Source organism: Equus asinus, chromosome 6, assembly GCF_041296235.1.
Source record: "Equus asinus isolate D_3611 breed Donkey chromosome 6, EquAss-T2T_v2, whole genome shotgun sequence".
NCBI classification, from domain to species: Eukaryota; Metazoa; Chordata; class Mammalia; order Perissodactyla; family Equidae; genus Equus; species Equus asinus.
Genome location: NC_091795.1, coordinates 19,366,805 through 19,385,752, shown reverse-complemented (window position 1 = coordinate 19,385,752; position 18,948 = coordinate 19,366,805). Strand labels below are relative to the sequence as shown.

The 18,948-nt window shown below is 46.4% G+C and overlaps 1 protein-coding gene across 9 annotated transcripts in view; it reads right to left on the bottom strand.

Annotated features, from left to right (window-relative positions):
- ACOXL (acyl-CoA oxidase like) overlaps window positions 1–18,948 on the bottom strand; it is a 359,669-nt gene that overhangs the window by 70,111 nt on the left and 270,610 nt on the right. For 8 of the 9 annotated variants that reach the window (XM_044772863.2, XM_070511749.1, XM_070511748.1 and 5 more), the window contains one exon: window positions 8,860–8,947. The exons of the other annotated variant lie outside the window; for it this stretch is intronic. In XM_044772863.2, coding sequence (XP_044628798.1) covers window positions 8,860–8,947 — 88 coding nt within the window. The remainder of the gene's footprint in view (window positions 1–8,859; window positions 8,948–18,948) is intronic. 9 annotated transcript variants of the gene reach the window in all.

Below are 18,948 nucleotides of genomic sequence, written 5' to 3'. Positions count from 1 at the left end.
CTACTGCTGATTGCTCTGCCTGGGACTTAATGGGGAGCCACGTGGACCCCACACACTGGGTCTGACTTAAGTCTCTCCTGTGTTCTCCCAGAGCTCCTGGTCTACGGTAACCCTGATCCCAGCTCTGACTAATGCTCCTTGAGAGCAGGGGCCATTTCTTACTGGATAGTTCATCCCCAGCACTTAACACAGTTCTTGGCACACACTAGGCTTGCAACACAAGCTTGTTGGATGACGATGGGAGAATAAAGGAGTAAACAAAGAGCATTCTACGTCAGTATTGCTTCTGAAGGACAACTGAGTAGATGCTGGATTCTGGTGAAGCAGGTCCAGATTTCTTCCTCATGGGGCATTCAGAATCTGAGATACAGAGCAAGTCTCTGCTTCCCACAGATCTTCTGCCATTTTGGTCCCACAGTCTGAGGCAATACCTTGATCCCACGCCTTAGGACCAACATGGTTTGCATGTTTCTTGCAAGAGGAAAGACCAAAGCACACTGAGGTCATCTTCCCACAGCTGCAACCAGCCTTGTGCAGCTGGGACCTGAGGCACCTCTGGTGCTTAAGACAGAACCTGAGTGTCTCCTTAACCAGCTGTTGAAAAAAGCTTTCTATAGCAATTATCAGAACAGCTCAACTGCATGGCCATGGTCTGGAATGAGTTTGCATCAAATTTAATTTGTCTTAAACTTCTCAGGAATTAAGAACTATAAAATATGCACAAGGAAAGAATAGTCACCGTATCAAGAAACTGTATTACATCTTAAGAACCAGCTATTTTTACAAAGCCTTTCTTTTCTGCCATGTTATGTTTTCTTGACTAACTCACTTTTTTGGTTTATGCACTTCTATCCTCCCGTTCACAGGAGGAAGAGGTTAGATGCCATCTGGACTACAGGTCCTTTGGGCTGCACTCTTGGACACAGCATAATTTTCACCTAGAACTAAAGAAATCTGTTGGAATTTTATTGTCCAGGCTGGCAATGAAGAGAGAATTTCTGCCTGATTTTCAGGGGGGAAAAATCACAATAGATTCATCGATCTCTACTTCCAATGATGTGAAATGAAATTTCCCCATTGAGTATTCAATATCCTCTTTGCCTACCAGCTCAGGGGGCCTCAGGGCAGAAAGGAAGGTGAGATGCCCATGAAAACCTCGCTTTTGGTTATCCTGTGATCATTTTCCATCTAACACTCTATGCCACTTTAAGCATAGAGCAAACCTTGTTAAATGATTATATCTCAGGGGATTAAATGCCTTTTTTTCTTTTCAGTTCTCACGTTTCTGAGTAAAAGCCATCATTTTCAAGTTAATAGAGCATTGTGTTTTGTCTGCAAATAAAATCTCATAACTCATCAGCAAAGAGAGAGGTAAATTCATGAAGAGGGAACACAGAAGTATTTTTCGTGCTGACATTTGGAATGGACGATAGGTTAAAAATGATGTTTTTATCTCTGGCGATTTATCAAACTCCAGATTTCATAAACGATAAATAGATGCACCAAAGAAAGAATCCCTCATCTTAATACTTCATTTTGACACTTCTAGTATCTAAAAAGCATGTATATTGACAATCTCCCCTCCGAAAACTCAATAGTCACCATTATTTACACATTAAATTCTTATTTTTAAAACACGCTGAAGTGAGAACATACCAGGAGACATCTTTAAAGAAAATGGTCACATTTGAAACACATGGATTATTTATAGACAAAAAAACTCCAAGAGCTGAAAGAAAATCTGGCTGTCAACAGGCAGTTGCTTTTTCTACGTTTTTCTGTAGTTCGTTTTGGTTTCTGTGTGGGTGGCTCATGTGAACTCAAAGGTTATTTGCTAAATGTTTTGTGAGATTAGAACACGCTGTCCTTTAAAACCTAAATTTAAATTTACATTTATTGCAAATATGTTTAACTTTATAATACAGGATCGTATTTTTACGTAAAATCGTACCTAGAATTGTTATGATAAGATAAGAGTTCCTCTGCTTCTATTTTTATTTGCAGTTTAGAACGTCGTCTTCTAATTCATAGTCCTAGCAGAAAACTCACAATGTAGAGGGACGCAGTAAAAAATTATTTCTTTTTCACTTTTTATGTTACTTCCGCCTGCCAACTTGGGTACTGATTAACCTGATTTGGAAACGACTTAGGTGCTGAAGCTGTGAAGTCAGCGTGGACTGCAGATCAGATCCTCACAGTATGTCACATAGGGTACATTTTTTAATACTCTTTCCATGTACCTCTGTCACACAGTGGAAACAAAAGAGCAAAAAATCATGTTTAAAAAGTGGGGAGGGCTTATTTTCCTTGCCGCTTTAGCAACATTGAGCTACCAGATTCAGCCCAACCAGCACTTAGGGGCTCCACAAGGTGGGCAGAGGGCAACAGTCTGCTGTGATTTGAATCCTCCTTCTGCTCTGTGACCCTGGGCAATTTACTTAACCTCTCTGTGCCTCAGCTTCCTCAGGTGGAAATTGGGTAGATAGCAGTCCCTTCCTCCTTGCCTTGGTGGGGGAGTCACGAGTGCTCCGTCCATCATATTTTGTGCAGAGCTTGATGCTCTGAGCCCTCCCTGGGAGTTAGCTCTCCTCAGGATCATAGGCCCTAGCGCTTATTCATGTGTTTTCTCATTTAATCCTCACAGAAAGCCTGTGAGATAGAAAGAATAAGAAGCATTATTCAGGCACAAACCCAGTAAGAGGAGCGAACAGCAGGCTAACTTTAATGTAGGAAAGTATGTGTTAAAGAAATATACAAAAACCCCTCTGAAAGTTCCAGAACGCTAGAATTCCCGTTTTCTGGTGTTCATCCGTAGGGAGGAAAGCTGGGGGAGTTGGGGAGGGAGGGCGTCACTCAAAACCTGATGCCTAAAAAGGCTTTCTGTGCAAAGCTTTGGGGTCAGCCCGCCCTGGGGCAGGTCCTAGCTCCACAACTTATCTGTACGGGGTCTTAGGCAACTGCTCACCCCTCCCAGCCTCAGTTTCCTCAGCAGGCTTTGTGAGGTTGTGGACATTAAAGAAATGACAAGAGCCAGCTCTCCGTGTGGCCCTGGGACAAAGGAGAGGCTCCATTGACGGAGACGGCAGTGTCATTACAGTCGGCAGACATCCTGGGACACGAAAGACAAGTGACATCTGATTAGCACCTGGGTCGAGCACAGCAGCTAAGCTCTGTTCGTCACAGTCCTCCACAAAGCAACATCGCTCAAGAACCAGCCTTCCCTCTTTCCTTCTGTCCCCCTCTTCCTCGTGCAACAGAATCCTCAGGTCATTTGTCATTAAACTAGCTCATAAATCGTCACCTCCTTCAGAGGGCAGTGAGTTAGCAGAGTTCCCTGAAGACGGCCTTCTTCGGAGACATGCTCCCAGGTTCTGGGGTGATTGAGGCTCTCGGGGGCTCAGGCCTCCAGCAAGGGCAGTGTGACAGCACTTCTTGAGAAAACAGCACTTGGGGTCTTAGGGTCTGGCTGATCCAAACTGTAAGTTCATCTATGCGGTCGTGGGGAGAAAGCAAGACTTTGGGGGAGAAACCCCTACATCATGACGATAGGTGCAACCTGCATGGCGTCACGGAAGAGTTCTTCCCTAGACACATGTGCACAGACTCAGTGACGCCGGGCGCCATGCTCTGTCACACCAGCTTCCCACACGGGGAAAGGCCAGGAATGGGGTACGAGGTTGGGCGGGCTGCATTTTTAGAACTCTCTCTTTTCTTGTGTCTATTTGCTGACAAGGCACAAAATTAAAATCTAATGTGGCAAAGTTGCACTCTGTGCTGAGGGCTTACATGCTGCAATGCTCCATGTTCCGTCGAATTTCTTCTTTATTTTAGGAGCCATCATTTATGTTAGTGCAAAGTACCACCGTGCTCCTGTTTAAAATGGTCTCCGTCGCACCAGGTACCTCGCTCAGACTTCCATCTAGCCTACTCTCTCGCTTCTCTCCTTCCAAGCAACATTGTGCAAGTGCGGTGGGAAGATGAGTTCTCGCTCTCTTGTTTCCCTGTATGTTGCCACCTCTGGGTTTCCAGAGGGCGCCTCTCCATCGTCCCAGACTTCGGGCATTTGGGGCCTGGAGACTCTTGCAGAGCATGCAGAACATTCACATGGGCCTCTCCCAGCCATCACGAACTCTGAGATGGAGACCCCCAGCGCCCAGGTGCACCTTTGCCCCGCAAGCACTGACGGGTCTGAGGTTCAGCTGTGTGATGGGGACAGAGGAAGCAGGACAAGTTCCTTCTCTTCTCCAACGTCAGAGTCTCCAAGATACTGGTCTGCAGGGGTCTGGGGGCAAATCATGCCTGCCCACTCTTGGCTCTCGAGCCCCCTGCCTGCTTCTTTGCTGTTAGTGCTGTCAAGTGGATTCTGACTCCTACAGACCCTGTGGACAGCAGAGCACGACCCTGCCTGGCCTTTTTGTGCCATCCTCTCACTTCCTGCGCTGTGTCAGACAATGTGCCATTGCTATTCATAGGGTTTTGGTCGCCAATTTTTTTTAGGTAGGCGGCCAGTTCCTTCTTCTTGGTCTGTCTTAGTCTAGAAGCTCCATTGAAACCTGTCTACCATGGGTGACCCTGCTGGAATTTGAAATACCGGTGGCAGAGCTTTCAGCATCACAGCAACACACAGCCACCACAGGATGACAACAACAGACAGGTGGTGAGGTTCCCTGACCGGCAAATGAACCTGGGCCGCGGTGGTGAGAGCACCGAATCTTAACCACTAGACCATCTCCGCCTGCTTCTAACACCCACATGTTTACCAGGTACTAGACAGGGAGAGAGGTCCGCAGCAGGAATGGTAGTACCCAAAGCTCCACGCTTCCTCAGACCACCCGCTCAGGGCACCCTGGGACGCTCCAAAGCTCATCCCACCTGGCAGAGGGTGCCGAGGCCCAAGGAAGACACACGGGTTGTCACAGCCAACACAGTACCTGTGGCGTTCACCCTCCTTCCCCACCTGCCAGACCCCCACCTCCAGCCTAACAGCAAACCACTGCACAGACCCGTTATTCAAAGAACAAGACGTGTTGACTGGCAACTTCCGGTTCCACCCCAGAGGTCGGTTATGCCCTTCAATCTGGGGAGACTCAGGGTCCTGGGGACCTCTGGAATTGAGTGTAAAGGGACAACCAGTACCTAACCTCACACAGGACTTCTGGATGAAGCGGTGGCATTTTATTTTTCTGAGCTCACATAATGTAATGCACAGTCAAGGAGGGAGGAAGTATTTTCCCATCATTTCCTAGAAGATGAATGCCAAAGCCAGGACTGAATCAAGGCGAGTGTAGTCTGTGTAAAGAACAGACCCATTAACAACAGGGAGGAACATGCCGGTCCCGGGAAGACTATTAGGATGAGCACTCATGGATCAAATACAGAAATAATGCTCTAATAACGCATGCGATCACGTTTTTATTAACAAAGGAAGTCTCGTTTGGAAACAAAACATCCCTGAGGGAAGTCTGAAATTAATCCTCCGATAGGCAGAAATCCACACTGCTTATACATTCTAATTATCATTACAACCTGCTCTGAATGCGAACATTGCACATTATTAGTCACTTTATTAAGAACCAGAAAAAAGACTTCCTACCGAACAATGAGAACCACTCACAAACCGTGAGAAGGAGAAAACCACGAGACAGTTCTGCACGGAGCTGGAGAATGGTGGATATAATTCATTTTATAAAAGTGCTTTGTTTCTCTTTTTTGTTTAGGAATTGGTACGCCCTTAGGGGTTCAGACGCCAGCAGGCTTCAGAACTGCTCTTTCTAGGGCAAGATAAAAATGGGTACCATAGAAAAATAACAATTTATCATTGCAATGGTTACACCCCACTTCAGAAACCACGAGAGACTGCTTAACATTTTTACTTCAAACACAGTTTTCCTGAGTCTTTAGGTGACACACTGATACTGACACTGGAAGGAAGGCTTCTTCCATCGGTTCTTCATAAAAAGGGCTGGATTCTGAGTTTGTCACCATCTGGGTGACGCTGAGGTCTGCGCTTCCTTAGACTGACCCTTCCCCTCCTCCTTGGTGCTCCTGAAGTCGCCAGTGGCAGCCTCTGGGCCCCCAGTCACTGAAGACTGTGACCTTTTCCTTCTTGTCCCATCCCCTCGAGACTTCTGCCGGAGGCGGAGCGCGCAATTCGAATGGAAGGACATGCTGACCACATCCTCCCTGGGTGTGTGTTCTGAGCGCTTTCCATCTGCTGGAACCCATTTGGTGTCCGCACAGACCTCCTCATGATGGAGGGGTTTCTCTGTTCCAAAACGTTCCCGGGATTTCTAGATGCTGTCATTGAACTCATGCTGATTATTTTCCTTCTGTTACTTTATACGGCCAAATCGTATAAAGATTTGCTGTTGTTGCAACATCAAATCCTTGATGTTTCTTCCTGACGTTAAGACTTCATACATTGGAGCCTAATCTAATCCTTCTCTTTTTCTTCCTCTTATGGAACAAGGATCTAAATGTTCCACTTTGCTTATGCGAACCAAGGTTTTTGTAGAGTAGTAACTAACGGCAATAAAAAATTTTTATTGAATGCTAACTATGGGTCAGACACTAAGGTAAGGGCTTTCAAGTTTCTTCTCAACAGCCCCACGAGGGAAATATCACATTATCTACATTGTGTAAATGAAGTTGAGACTAAAGCACAGAGAGGTTGATTCACTCACTCACAGTCACACAGCTGGTAGGGGTAAATAAAGCCTCTGAATTCAGATAACCTGACTCTAGAGCCCAAGTTTTCAACCCTCACGCTAAGCTTAATTATGCTCTCAACAAGTGGGATGAGTTGCTAGAGGCATGATGGTCAGTGTTACTAAGGTGAAGGCATGAGTTCAGTGACTCTTTGATGCCCCCTTTCAAATTTAATCCCATCTCTGACTGTTTGGAAGCTTTCCACCTGGAGACCACACGGTTCATCCTCGTGTCCTGGGAAGGGCAATATCTGTGGTCAGTGTCCAGGGGAACAGAGGAGGAGCCTGGGCGCTGGGGCCAGAGCACCCCTGAGAGTGGAACCAGAGGAGTCCACTCAGAGCGGGTGAGAAGGCCTGGGACCTACTCACCTGCAATATGAGTGTCTTGAGTGCTATTTCATGTTCCAGGGAAGTTTCAGCCTGTTCAACAAATGTGAAAAATAACCCACCAACAGACAAGGGGCGGTTTACGTATATTTCTTAGAGGGTGCGTTTGGTGCCAAGCACACCAGGACAGTCCTGGAAGTCAACTCTGGGATCCACCTGTGTGGCAGGCAGGCAGGTGAGCGTGGACACTCAGATCCCCCACCCAGGAGCTGTCCAGACAGCCAAGCTTCTGATTCTGCATGGACAGCCCCCACAGAGAGGACGCAACACGGACCGAGGACTCAGCAGGCAGGTTTTGATTGGTGATGCTTCAACTGGCATTCTGGTTTATCTATCTGTCATTTTTGAGTTCGATGAAGGTGAGAGTTCCCCTGAGCCTCTTACGTGGTGGGTGCATAGACAAATGAAAATTTCTCGATCATCAAGCAAGCGAACCCAATCCTATTCCTTAATGACCCATGGGGAGGGAAGCTGTTGTGCTTCCTCTGACCCTCGGGCCCTCTCCTTGCTCCTCCTTCCCTGCTCCAGGGCGCAGAAGGGGGAATCACTCCAAATCTGGGATGCTAATGAGGCCATGGTTACTACAGGGCGTGGTCGCTGTGTAGAAAGGCTGGCCCCAGGTGTGGTGCTCCTGTGGGCTCCCATCCCATAAGGGACCTGTGCTCTTGGCACATTCTCCTGAGCGTTCTCCTTCTAGTCTTTCCTCTTGAGCCCCTGGTCATGAGGCTGGCCAAGGTCCCAAGCACTGGACTGTGGGATGCAGGTATTTGTGGTTTGTTGGCTTGACTCGTCACAGAATCCATCAAGGAATTCCACCCCGCAAGATATGCCCGGGGACACTCTAGGACCAGGAGCCTATGTCGGAGCTGTGGTGGTGACCAAACCCAGCCCCACCTTCCCAGGGCCAGCAGTGCACCTGGTGTGATGGCAAACCCCGCACAGCCAACAAGCACAGCGAGCGCCTTTCTCTTCAAACTTTCCCCCCATGGAGTAAGGGCATTGTGATGATTCTTGAAGTTAAACAACAATTTCAAGAAAAAATTGCCACAATTTGCCATATCTTCATGGATCTTACTGTGTTTTCAATGCTTCATTTTATTTTATGTGATTTTGGTCTTTTGAGGTCAAAATGAACATGCAAGGTTTCTCACCCTCAGTGCTACTGACATTTGGGGCAGGATAATTCTTTGTTGTGGGGGCTGTCCGTGCACCGTAGTGTGTTTAGCGGCGTCTCTGGCCTCTACCCACCAGCATCCCCTGTTCAACTGTGACAACCAAAAATGTCCCCAAACATCACTGAATGTCCCCTGGAGGGCACAATCATCTCTGGTTGAAAACTACAGTTTTCAAAGGTTGAACTAGTTTCTTGCTAGTTTGGGGACTAGGTGTAGGTAGTTAGTCCTGGTGTTTGCAATCTCCAGGCAGTGCTCCTCCTCTATCTGTGCACTCACCCTCTGGTCCGGTTACTTGGGAATGGCAATCATTGTTGGGCAGAGGGACACTGCTGGGGGCCCGCCATTTGCCAGCTGGCTCCCATCCAGCAGCGCTGGCGATTGTCGTGTTGGGTTAGGTGCGCTGTTCCCGAGGTTTGGCGTTGGGTTTTGTTGGTGTTGTTTGATCAGTAGTTATGTTATTTGGGGGCCCTAAATTCAACACGAGGGCTCAGACTGGGTGGGGACTGTTCCTTCTCTGCAGAGACTTATTCTTAGACACATGCATCCCTCTGAGCCGCTCAACTATGAATACGCAGCCAGGGCCAACTGACCTCTGTGGATGTGGGCCAGAGACAGGGAGGCAACGTGATGGAGACATGAGTTCCAGGCACTGAAAAAGTCCTCCTTCTTGGTCATCACCTGTCAAATGGACAAAAGGAAAACAACCACTGATGATACTCAGAGAATCAAACTGAGGACTTAGGCAGATGGCAAATAGGCACATTTTCAAGACAACCTTAAGCGTGGGCATGTTGCAAGGCTGGCCTCTGTGACCCACAAAAGCTAGTCATTAGATGGAGAAATGTCATCAGCGTACTGTCAGCCCAGTTTATATGTTTGTAGTGATTTCTCACACATATCAAACACGGCCACTACCAGCTGCCAGTTCTTGAGATGTAACAGGCGTTCCAGAAATGATTTCAAGGGGAAAGCGCATACTCAAATTAAGGGAGCCTGTTCAATCTGGTCACTCGCTGCCTCAAGAATTCTAAATACCACAACTAACGACTCGCGTCTAATCCACAACAAAGCCAAGCCACCTCCCACCCTCCCTGTTTCCACTGCAGGCAGGCACTTCCATTTGTTTTCAAGTTGTTTCTGGAACGCCTGTCACATCTCCAGAATTGGCATTCAGGAGCGGCCGTGTTCGATATGTCTGAGGAACTCACATCAACCTGGAATCTGGACTCAGAGGACGTTCCTGTCATTTATTCATCTAACCAACAGCCTGTGTGGGTCTATTCTGTGTACAACATCTCCATCACTCTAATGAAGGGAATTTTTTTGCTTTGTTTTGTTTTTTAGTTGGAGGGAAGTGAGGAAATATCACAGGAATAAAATAAGAATGAAGAAAAAGCACGGAGAAGAAAAAGATGCCGAATCACGAAGCCGGCAGTTACAGAGATGGGGGTGGAGCCAAAGGCAGATTCTTATCTGACCGGAGAAGAGTGTTAAATTCAGCACTTCTGACTTTTCTTTGTATCTTCTTACCTTTCTTTGTTTCGAATGCCTAACGGTTTGATATTTAAACTTTTAGCAATTTTCTTTGCTCAAAGAAATAACACTCAAATAGAAAGTTCGACTCCGTGTCTCTGCTTCTCTTGGTTTTAAACTCACAGCCTGCGCGCTGTGGTTGGAGGGTAATCTCCCTCCCACGGTTCTCCAGTTCCCGCAGGGCCTGAAGGCCTCCACTTTGTAAAATCCCTTTGGAACAGAGTGCTTTGTGCTCCAATGGAAAAACAGGGTTTCAGCAAGCCTATGCCCATGTAGAATTGAGCATGATTACCTGTGGTAGCAGGCACAGTTTGGAGGGCCATGTCACCCGTGCCTCGGAGTCCCCACCTAACCAGGTGTCGCATGACAGTCGAGGGAGAGGATAACATCTATGTTGCGCCCTGAATCAATATCTCTCTGCATTGGTGTCACAATTACCACTGAAAAGGTCAGGTGGAGATATGAAACTCTCAAAGGACAGCCTGCAGAATGTCTTCAGGAGAGGCGAGGACAAGAGCTGGCCAAATACTCTGGTCCCCAAACTCTACCCATCACTGTAGAGACAACGCCGGGAAATCCACACCAGGGCCCGGAGGACAGGCTCTCTTAAACATGTGTTAGCTGTCCCCTACCATTACATGGGAGGGAGAGAGGCAGGATAAAATATTGTGCAGATGTGTCCAAAGAGAATCAAGGGCACTTTTAAATTTTTTAAAAACCCAGTGTGCAGATAAATCTTTCACTGGCCTGACTAGAGAGAACCAGGGACAGACAATTGGCTGCACAACATAGAACCGTGCCTGAGGAAGGGACCTCAGATGGGAAAACCTCTCAGAGGGCCCTGTGCAAAACTTGCTGTGACTGCACCCCTCCAAAAGCATAAGGCAAGAGGAAAAAGCAAGGGAAAGACCCCTTGAAGGCTGCCCGCCAGCTCCTAAGTGCTTTTCCTTATATGTCAACATCCCAGTGCTGCTGCAGGACCTGCTCGCTGGAGCAGGCTCAGTGTAACGTCATCCCTGCTGGCAAGTGTCCCCTCACCCCCACTCCCCAGGCGGGAAGGCTGGCCGGACTCACTCCCCACCAAAGGATGGCACCGAGGACTTGGGACATGTTGACAGAAAGGCAGCTTCACTAGGGCAGATGCCCAGGAAAGCGACTGATGAGAAGCCTGTGTCCCCTTGAATTAGAGTTTATTGGCAGGAAATAATAGAACGAAGCCAACTGTGGGCTGCACAGTGGTACACGTCCCGGTGGGGTGGCCCAGGAGCAGTGTTGCGGGGTCACACTCCATCCCACTGTCAAGTAATCAAAATGAGCAGATCAGAGGTCACACTCTGGTTCAGCATCCACATGCAGACTCAACATCAACTCCCTAGGATCGCTGCCCACCATTGCAACCCAGCTGAGCATTGCCTATTCGACACGCGGGATTTTAAAGTGTTCTTATTACCCAAACAATTAGATAACGACAGAAATCAAATATCTAACCCTCCCACCTTACAAACCTTCAAATGACGTTTCAGGACAGAGGATTTTTTAAATGGTATGGTTGTTCTTTACTTCAAGCAGTAAACCTGCTACTGAAAACATCTGTGTCAATTAGCCTTATGCAAATGAATCCTTCTTAAAATGCACCAGATTACAAACACTGCTTTAAACCATTTATTGCGTTTGCTCACGTAGTCTTCAGAAGCCCCGGAGGTAGGCATTATTGATATCTTTTGATATGTTCATTTTGCAGGTAGAAAAGTGTGACACAGAAAGGTTGAGGAACTTGCCCAAGGCTGCAGAGCTGAGTTCAGACTGGGCATTCCGGATTCTGAGCCCATGTTCCTAACTACAAGCTACATTGCTTCCCAATGGACTAATGGGGGGTTAGTTGGTTAGCAACACCTGCCCCTCCCAAAGACACAGTTTATAAAGATGCACTGTCACATGTGGTCATGTTTAATGTGAACCACGCCCCACACTTAAAGCCTCTAATGACAACAAGTGCTTATTTCCTAATAAATCATTCACACAACTGAGACAGAGCTGAATTCATAAAGAAACCCTTGTTGGCCTCCCTTTGAGTGGATGCCCATGTCCACTCCCCCTTCTTCTTTTCTAGAAAAACCCCAAATAGCTTTGGACAGCATTATAGGCAGTTAAAAATACTTACCTTCCTACAGAGGCTCTACTAAAAAACCTCAGCTGACATCACATTTAATAGTAAAAGACTGGGCGTTTTCCCCCTAGGATCGGGAAGAAGACAAGGATGTCTGTTATCACCATTTCTATTCAACATTGTGCTGTAGGTTCCAGCCAGGGCAGTAAGGCAAGAAAAAGAATTTAAAGGTGTAGAGATTGGAAAGGAATAAGGAAAACTGTCTTCATCCAAAAAGACATGATTTTCTATGTAGAAAATCCTAAAGGATATATAATAAAGCTACCAGAACTAATAAGTGAATTTAAGCAAAGTCACAGGATACAAGATTTTTGATATACGAAATGCAATTCTATTTCTATATTCTAGCAATGAACAACTGGAACTTGAAATAAAATGCCACTGCAATAGCATCAAAAACGTGAAATGCTTACAGATACATTTTACAAAAAATGTGCAATATCTGTACACGAAAACTAAAAAACATTGCAGAAGGAAATTTAAAAGGAGCACCCAAAGGGAGAGCTATCCTGTGTTCACAGGTCAGAGAACTTTCTATTGCTAAGATGTCACTTCTCACATTGATCTATGGAATCAACACCATGCCAGTCAAAAATCCCAGCAGACTTTATTTGTAGAAACTGACAAGCCGATCATAAAACTTACATGGAAATACAAAGGACCTGGAACAGTCAGAATGATTGTGAGAAAAAAAAGTTGGAGGATCCACATTAACTGATTTCAAGACTTACTATAAAGCTGTAGTAAACACAATAGCGGGGTATTGGAATAAGGATAAAACTACAGATGAATGGAAAAAAATAGAGTCCAAAAATAGAGCCACACATGTATGGTCAACTGATTTTCAACAAAGGTACCATGGTCATTGGAGGAAAAAAACAGTCTTTTCAACAAATGGTGCTAGGACAACTGAAAATCCACATGCAAAAACAGATAAATAAATAAAAGAACCTCCACCCTTACAGCACACCATACACAAAAATTAACTCAAAGTGGATCATAAACCTAAATATAAGAGCTAAATCTACAAACCTTCTAGAAGAAACCATGGGAGACAATCTTAGAGATGTTGGGTCAGGCAAAGATTTTGTGAGATAAGACACAAAAGGGTTGAATTTCTCCAAAATTAAAATTCTGCTCTATAAAGATACTGTTAAGAAAATGAAAAGGCAGATAATGGATTAGGAGAAAATATTTGCAAATCATGTATATAATAAAGAATGTACATACAGAATTTATAAAGACATCTCACAACTCAATAGAAGAAAACAAAATCCAGTTTAACAAATGGGCAAAAAATTTGAACAGACACTTCACCGAAGAAGATGAACAAATGGCAAATAAACATCTGAAAAAGAATTGAGAAATGCAAATTAACACTATACTGAGATACCACTGCACATCCACTAGGATGGCTAAAATGAGCAAGACAGGAAATACCAAGTATTGGCGAGGATGTGGGCCAACCAGAAGTCATTCCTGGTGGGAATGCAAAACGGTACCACCACTTTGGAAGACAGTTTGGTGGTTTCTCATAAAGTTAAACATATACTTACCCTAGAACCCAGCTATTCCATTCCTAGATATTTACACAAGACAAACAAAAACACGTCCATGCAAAGCCTTGTATCAGAATGTTCATAGGAGTTTTATTCATAATGGCCCAAACTGGAATTGATCCATATGTCCACCAACTGGTTCATGGATAAACAAATTACAGTATATCCATACAAAGGAATACTACTCCACAATAAAAAGCAAGGAACTACTGACACATGTGACAACTTGCACGGATCGCTAAAGCATTTTGTCAAGTGACAGAAGCTGGATACAAAAGACCATATACTATGATATTTCATTTATATTAAACTATAAAAAAAGGCAAACCTATAGCAAAAGAAAAATCGGTGTTTTTCAGGAGTCAGAGTCAGGGGAGGGGACTGACAGCAAAGAGGCACGAAGGAACTTTTCGGGGTTACAGAAATGTTCTATACCTAGATTGTAGTGGAGATTATAGGACCAACTGCATTTGTCAAAACTCACTGATTGTACACTTGAAATTGGTGAATTTTAATACCTATAAACTTTAATATATGTAATTCATATATATATACATACACACACAGACAGTCAGCCCTCCCTCTCCATGGGTCCCACATCCATGGATTCAACCAACTGTGGATTGAAAGGCCTATGATGGTTGCATCTCTAGTGAATATGAACAGACTTTTTCCCTGTCATTATTCTCTAAACAATATACTATAACAACTATATACATTGTATTAAGTATTATAAGTAATCTAGAGATGATTTAAAGTATATGGGAGGATGTGCATAGATTATATGCAAATACTATGTCATTTTATATAAGGGACTTGGTATCTGGGGGGTCCTGGAACCAAGCCCCTGTGGATACCAAGGGATGACTGTGTACACACATCTATATGTATATGTGTATGTATGTGTGTGTGTGTGTGTGCGTGCATAACAAAAGCTGATTTAAAAAAATGCTTAGCTCCCCAGACTCCTTTGCAGCTAGGGTTAGCTATGCCAGCCGCATGGCCAATGAGAGTAGGCATATGTTTGCCAGGTGTGCTTCTGTGAAAGCTATGGTTTTCCTGACAAAAAATGATACCCTGAGCTGGCATGTGCCCTTTGCTCTTTGTCCTTTTCCCTTCTCCCTGCTGGGAACTTAGCCACCTCGTGAGTGCAGGAATAGTTAAAAGCTGCATACTAAGGAGTTATACTATTCACCCAGGGCTGCAGTAACAAATTACCACAATCTTGGTGACATAACACAACAGAAACGTGTACTCTCACAGTTCCAGAGGCTAGACGTCATGTCTTGGCAGGACCATGCTCCCTCCAAAGGTCCTAGGCGATGAGCCTTCCTTGCCTCTTCCAGCTTCTGGTGGTTGCCAGAATCGTTGGCATTCCTTGGCTTGCAGATGCATCACTGAAACACCTAAACATCTACCTGCATCTTCACAGAGCATTCTCTTCTGCCTCTGTCTCTGTGTCTCTCCTCTTCTTACAAGGACATCAGTGATGTTGGATTAGGGTCCACCCAACTCCAGTACCACCTCATCTTCAGTTGATCACATCTGCAAAGACCCTATTTCCAAATAACATCACAGTCCCAGGTACTGGGGGTTAGGACTTGAACATATCTTTCTGGAGGACGCAACTCAATGCACAACAGGAGGGTGGAGGGGGAGGAGAGCAAGAGTTGAGGTCCTGCCTCTGTCATGGAGACATGGCACTTTCTACACTCTAAGCTCCTGTCTTGGCAGCATTTAAAAAACTCTTCCCTTTGTACTCAGCCCCAAATCCATTTGCTGTGTCCTTTGAATTAGTTTTCTGTGCTCGCTCTTAAATCTGCCCTGTCCTTTCTAATGTCACTTGGACAGAGGGCAGGAGCAGAAGGAGAGAGTCCAGTCCTGACCAAGGCACGCTTAGAGGGTGAAAGAACCTCGCTGAGCTTGGACATCAGATTCCATGACACATGCTAGGGGCCGTGGGTCTTCAATTATGCCCATCAAATACGGAGTATAATACGACATGAAGTCATTTTAAAATTTTGTATAGAGAAGTAAAAGTAGGTCAGACAATGATTGTTCCTCACTCTCCTCTTTTCCCCTCAGGACAGCTTCTCCCACTGCCCGCAGCTGCCCATCCCCTAGGCTCGTGGGTCCGCTGTTCAGGAGGGAATCAGCCCTGTACCTGCCTGGCAGATAACCAACCACCTGTAAAGCAATGGAAATGTTGCAAGTCGGATCATCCCAGGCCGCAGAGTCTTTTTCTCTCTCCTTCTCCTTCCTTTTCTAATTCTACTTCTTTGCAGTAGGCGAAGCCTGTGGTCTGGCTTCCCCAGGCTTGGCCCCGCTCCAGCAGATGCTCCCCTGGCCTCCCCTCCCCTCTGCTGTAGATCAGCCCAGGCTTGGGGAGCTGGGGGTCTCTCTGGGTCTCGTGCGCATCTCTCTGGGACTGCACTGTTGGTGTGGGCAGAGCACAAGGCCATCTTTCTCCAGAGTCCCCACAGCCCCTCCAGGTGCCCTTGCTTCCTCAGGGCTTTCTCACAGAACTGATGGCCCGCCGCCCTGGGCCAGGGCCAGGACAGGCCATTCCTCACCTGCTCAGCCCACATCTCTGCCTTCCTGTCTTTCCTCCTGTGTGACTTGCTGTCTTGTCTTTCTGTGTGTGTGGTCTTTATATATTTTCTGCCTTCTTGTATTTTTTAAATCCTTCTTTTTAAGAAATCTTTCTATGGTTCTCTCTCTTTCTCTCTGTCTATAAGTTCTTCTTACCATCTCTCTTTTTTCCTAGCTTTTACTCAGCCACTTTTCACTCTTCTACATTTTGAATCTTTGTGTATTTTTCTACTTTTCTGGAGTTTTTCTTTTGCTTTTCTAGACTTTTTTTTCTGTTCCTTTCATGCTTCTATTTCTGTTTTTCTGTCCTTTTTCCCCTGTGATTTTCTTTCTGTCTTTTTTCCTGGGCTAATTCAACTGCCTCCTCTTTCACTCTTATACGTTTGCACACCAAATTATTTTGTCCTTTTCTCTTTAGATTTTTTTCCCCATTTAACTTGGTTTCCTCTGCTTGGCTTTGGGAAGAGGACCCCTCCTGCCACCAGCAGCCTCTCTTCCTGCACTCTGCCCTCTCCAAAAGCCACTGCCCTCTTCCTGCACTGATGGGAGGGTGCTGGTCAGTCCTCCGCTAGTGTCTTGCAGAAAGCAGGGTGGCTGGGTCCAGCAGCTGGCAGGTCACTGGTGGCTTTTGGAACTGGGAATATGGGCTTCTTTGCATCTTTGCCCCCTGAACCTGAGCTGTAACTCCAGACAGCCAGCTAAACAAATCTCAGTCAACATCCTGCGACATCCTGGAAGAAAGGACACAGAAGGACACCCTTATATCCACTGTTCCAGCTTGCTTCCTATGAGAAAGAGAAGTAAATATGCTCAAAATGCCCCACAGAGGGCTGTGTCCTAGCTTTGGGGCCTGAAGGGAAGGCCGGCTGTGGAGTTCGTACGTGGTCTCAGAGCCTGGCTCTGAGTTTAGGGCCCTTTGTCTACCTCCTCCACCCCCAGCCTAAGACCCTTGCTGGTCCCCGGCTCTGCCCAGGCGCCCCGTGCCAGAATCTTTCCTTCCCTCAGAAGGTGGCAGGTGGCAGCCCTTCAGGGCGGAGTGGATGGAACCGCCCTCGTCAGAGGAGATAACCCCTGGGGTGCAAGGCTGATATTCACAGCACATTTTCCTGGAGAAACACAACATAAAAATGATGAATGGCATTATAAGGTGAAGGGGTCCAGCGACTAGGACCTCCTGAGTGCATGCACGTGCCCTGCAGTGCCTGTCCCTGTGGAAGGAAGACACTCTGATTTTACCGTGAGTCTCAGAAAGTCTGGTTATGGTCCCTACATCACACAGTGGAACAGAGTGGTGTCTAGCCCCAGAGAGCACGATCTGCCAGGGCAACTCCTGCTGGCTTTGCCTCCCCAGTCCCCAGTACTTGCTCCGCACAGCTCTATTAGTGCAGACATCCTGTTTAAGAGAGGCCTCCGCTACAGACAGCCTGGTCCACAGCAGCAGGCATACCATCTTCCCCAATGGTGCAGGATGCAGGTCTCAATAAAGGTGCAAAGACAGGCACGCGTGTGCACACACACACACAGCACCCCTCTACCCTGAACCATGTCCAGGCCCAGAACACACCCCCTCCCTCTTCAGATTTCTGCATGTGCAGTTCTCTCCACCAGCCCTGTGTCTCTCCACCCTACCTCTGCCCTCTGCCTCCTCCTGGTTTCAGGAGCCTCCTGACAGCTCCTCCCTCCCCCATGCAGTCCAGGCGCCCTCGTCTGGGCTCCCATGGAGTGGGCACATCCTTCCAACGAAGGTCTTGCCACACTGAAGCGTAAGCACCGCCCAACCAGCTCAGCTCCCAGCAGTCGGCAGGACAATGACCGCACGAAGGAACCACCTGGCACAGACCGGTGGTGAGAGTGGAAGTGGACTCACGGGGATGCAGTGGAAAAGAAAATGGATTCAAGGGGCAGCGAAATAGCGAGAGGGAATTCACTAGAGAGGGATGTATGCAAAGGAATGCAGGGGGCTCATGGTCAGCCTCTCTCTGCATGGCACTTACGGGGTCTGCCGGGTCTCTGGGGCCTCTTCTCTCACATGCACTGTCCTCAACCATCCTCTGGTCTGGGGCCTGGCATTACGATCAGACCCCAAAGATGGAGTCCATTCCTCATGAAGTCCTGAGTACTTCTGTCACACACAGGAGAGTGTCGGGATGGAAGGGCAGCCCCTCTTTGATCTGATCTGTTTCTGAATCTTTTCCCTACTAACTAGTAACTGAAATTGTCGGAACACGAAATCAATAGGGTCTTGGAAAAGGGCTCCTAAAATTGAATATATTGCTTCCTAATTTCTCCTCCTTTTCCTCTTTCATGTCAAATTAAGAGTCCGCTTTTCATTACTTAGCCTTTCAGAATAGAAAATGACTGTTGGATGACACGTTCTCTTCGGTCATTTAGCGTCCATTTGAACTCTATGCTCCTGAAACCGATCTTGATAATTTTCAACAACAGATATGTAAATAAACAAATGCCTGATACCTGCTCCATTTCTTAACAGCTTCCTCATTTTAAAAGCTCCTTCTAACCGTTCCAGTGGCCGGAGGAAGAGAAGGGGGAAATCAGGAGGCCTTAAATAGATTTTACAGGCACCAAAGCATGCATTTGGAGTACTGTCAGCTAGAAAGATCTTATTTCAATAATAACGATCTTTGCATTTAGCTGAAGACTACATTATGGAACCTGACTGCCCTTGGTGACTGCTTAAAGCTGACATAAGGCAGAATAATGTACATTTAATATGTGAAAGAAATTAGGCTCAAGATCCTAGTTTCCTGAATCTCTGCAGCAGCTCAGCTGGTGCCTGGCCCACGAGACAGCTGGAGGAGGCATTCCTG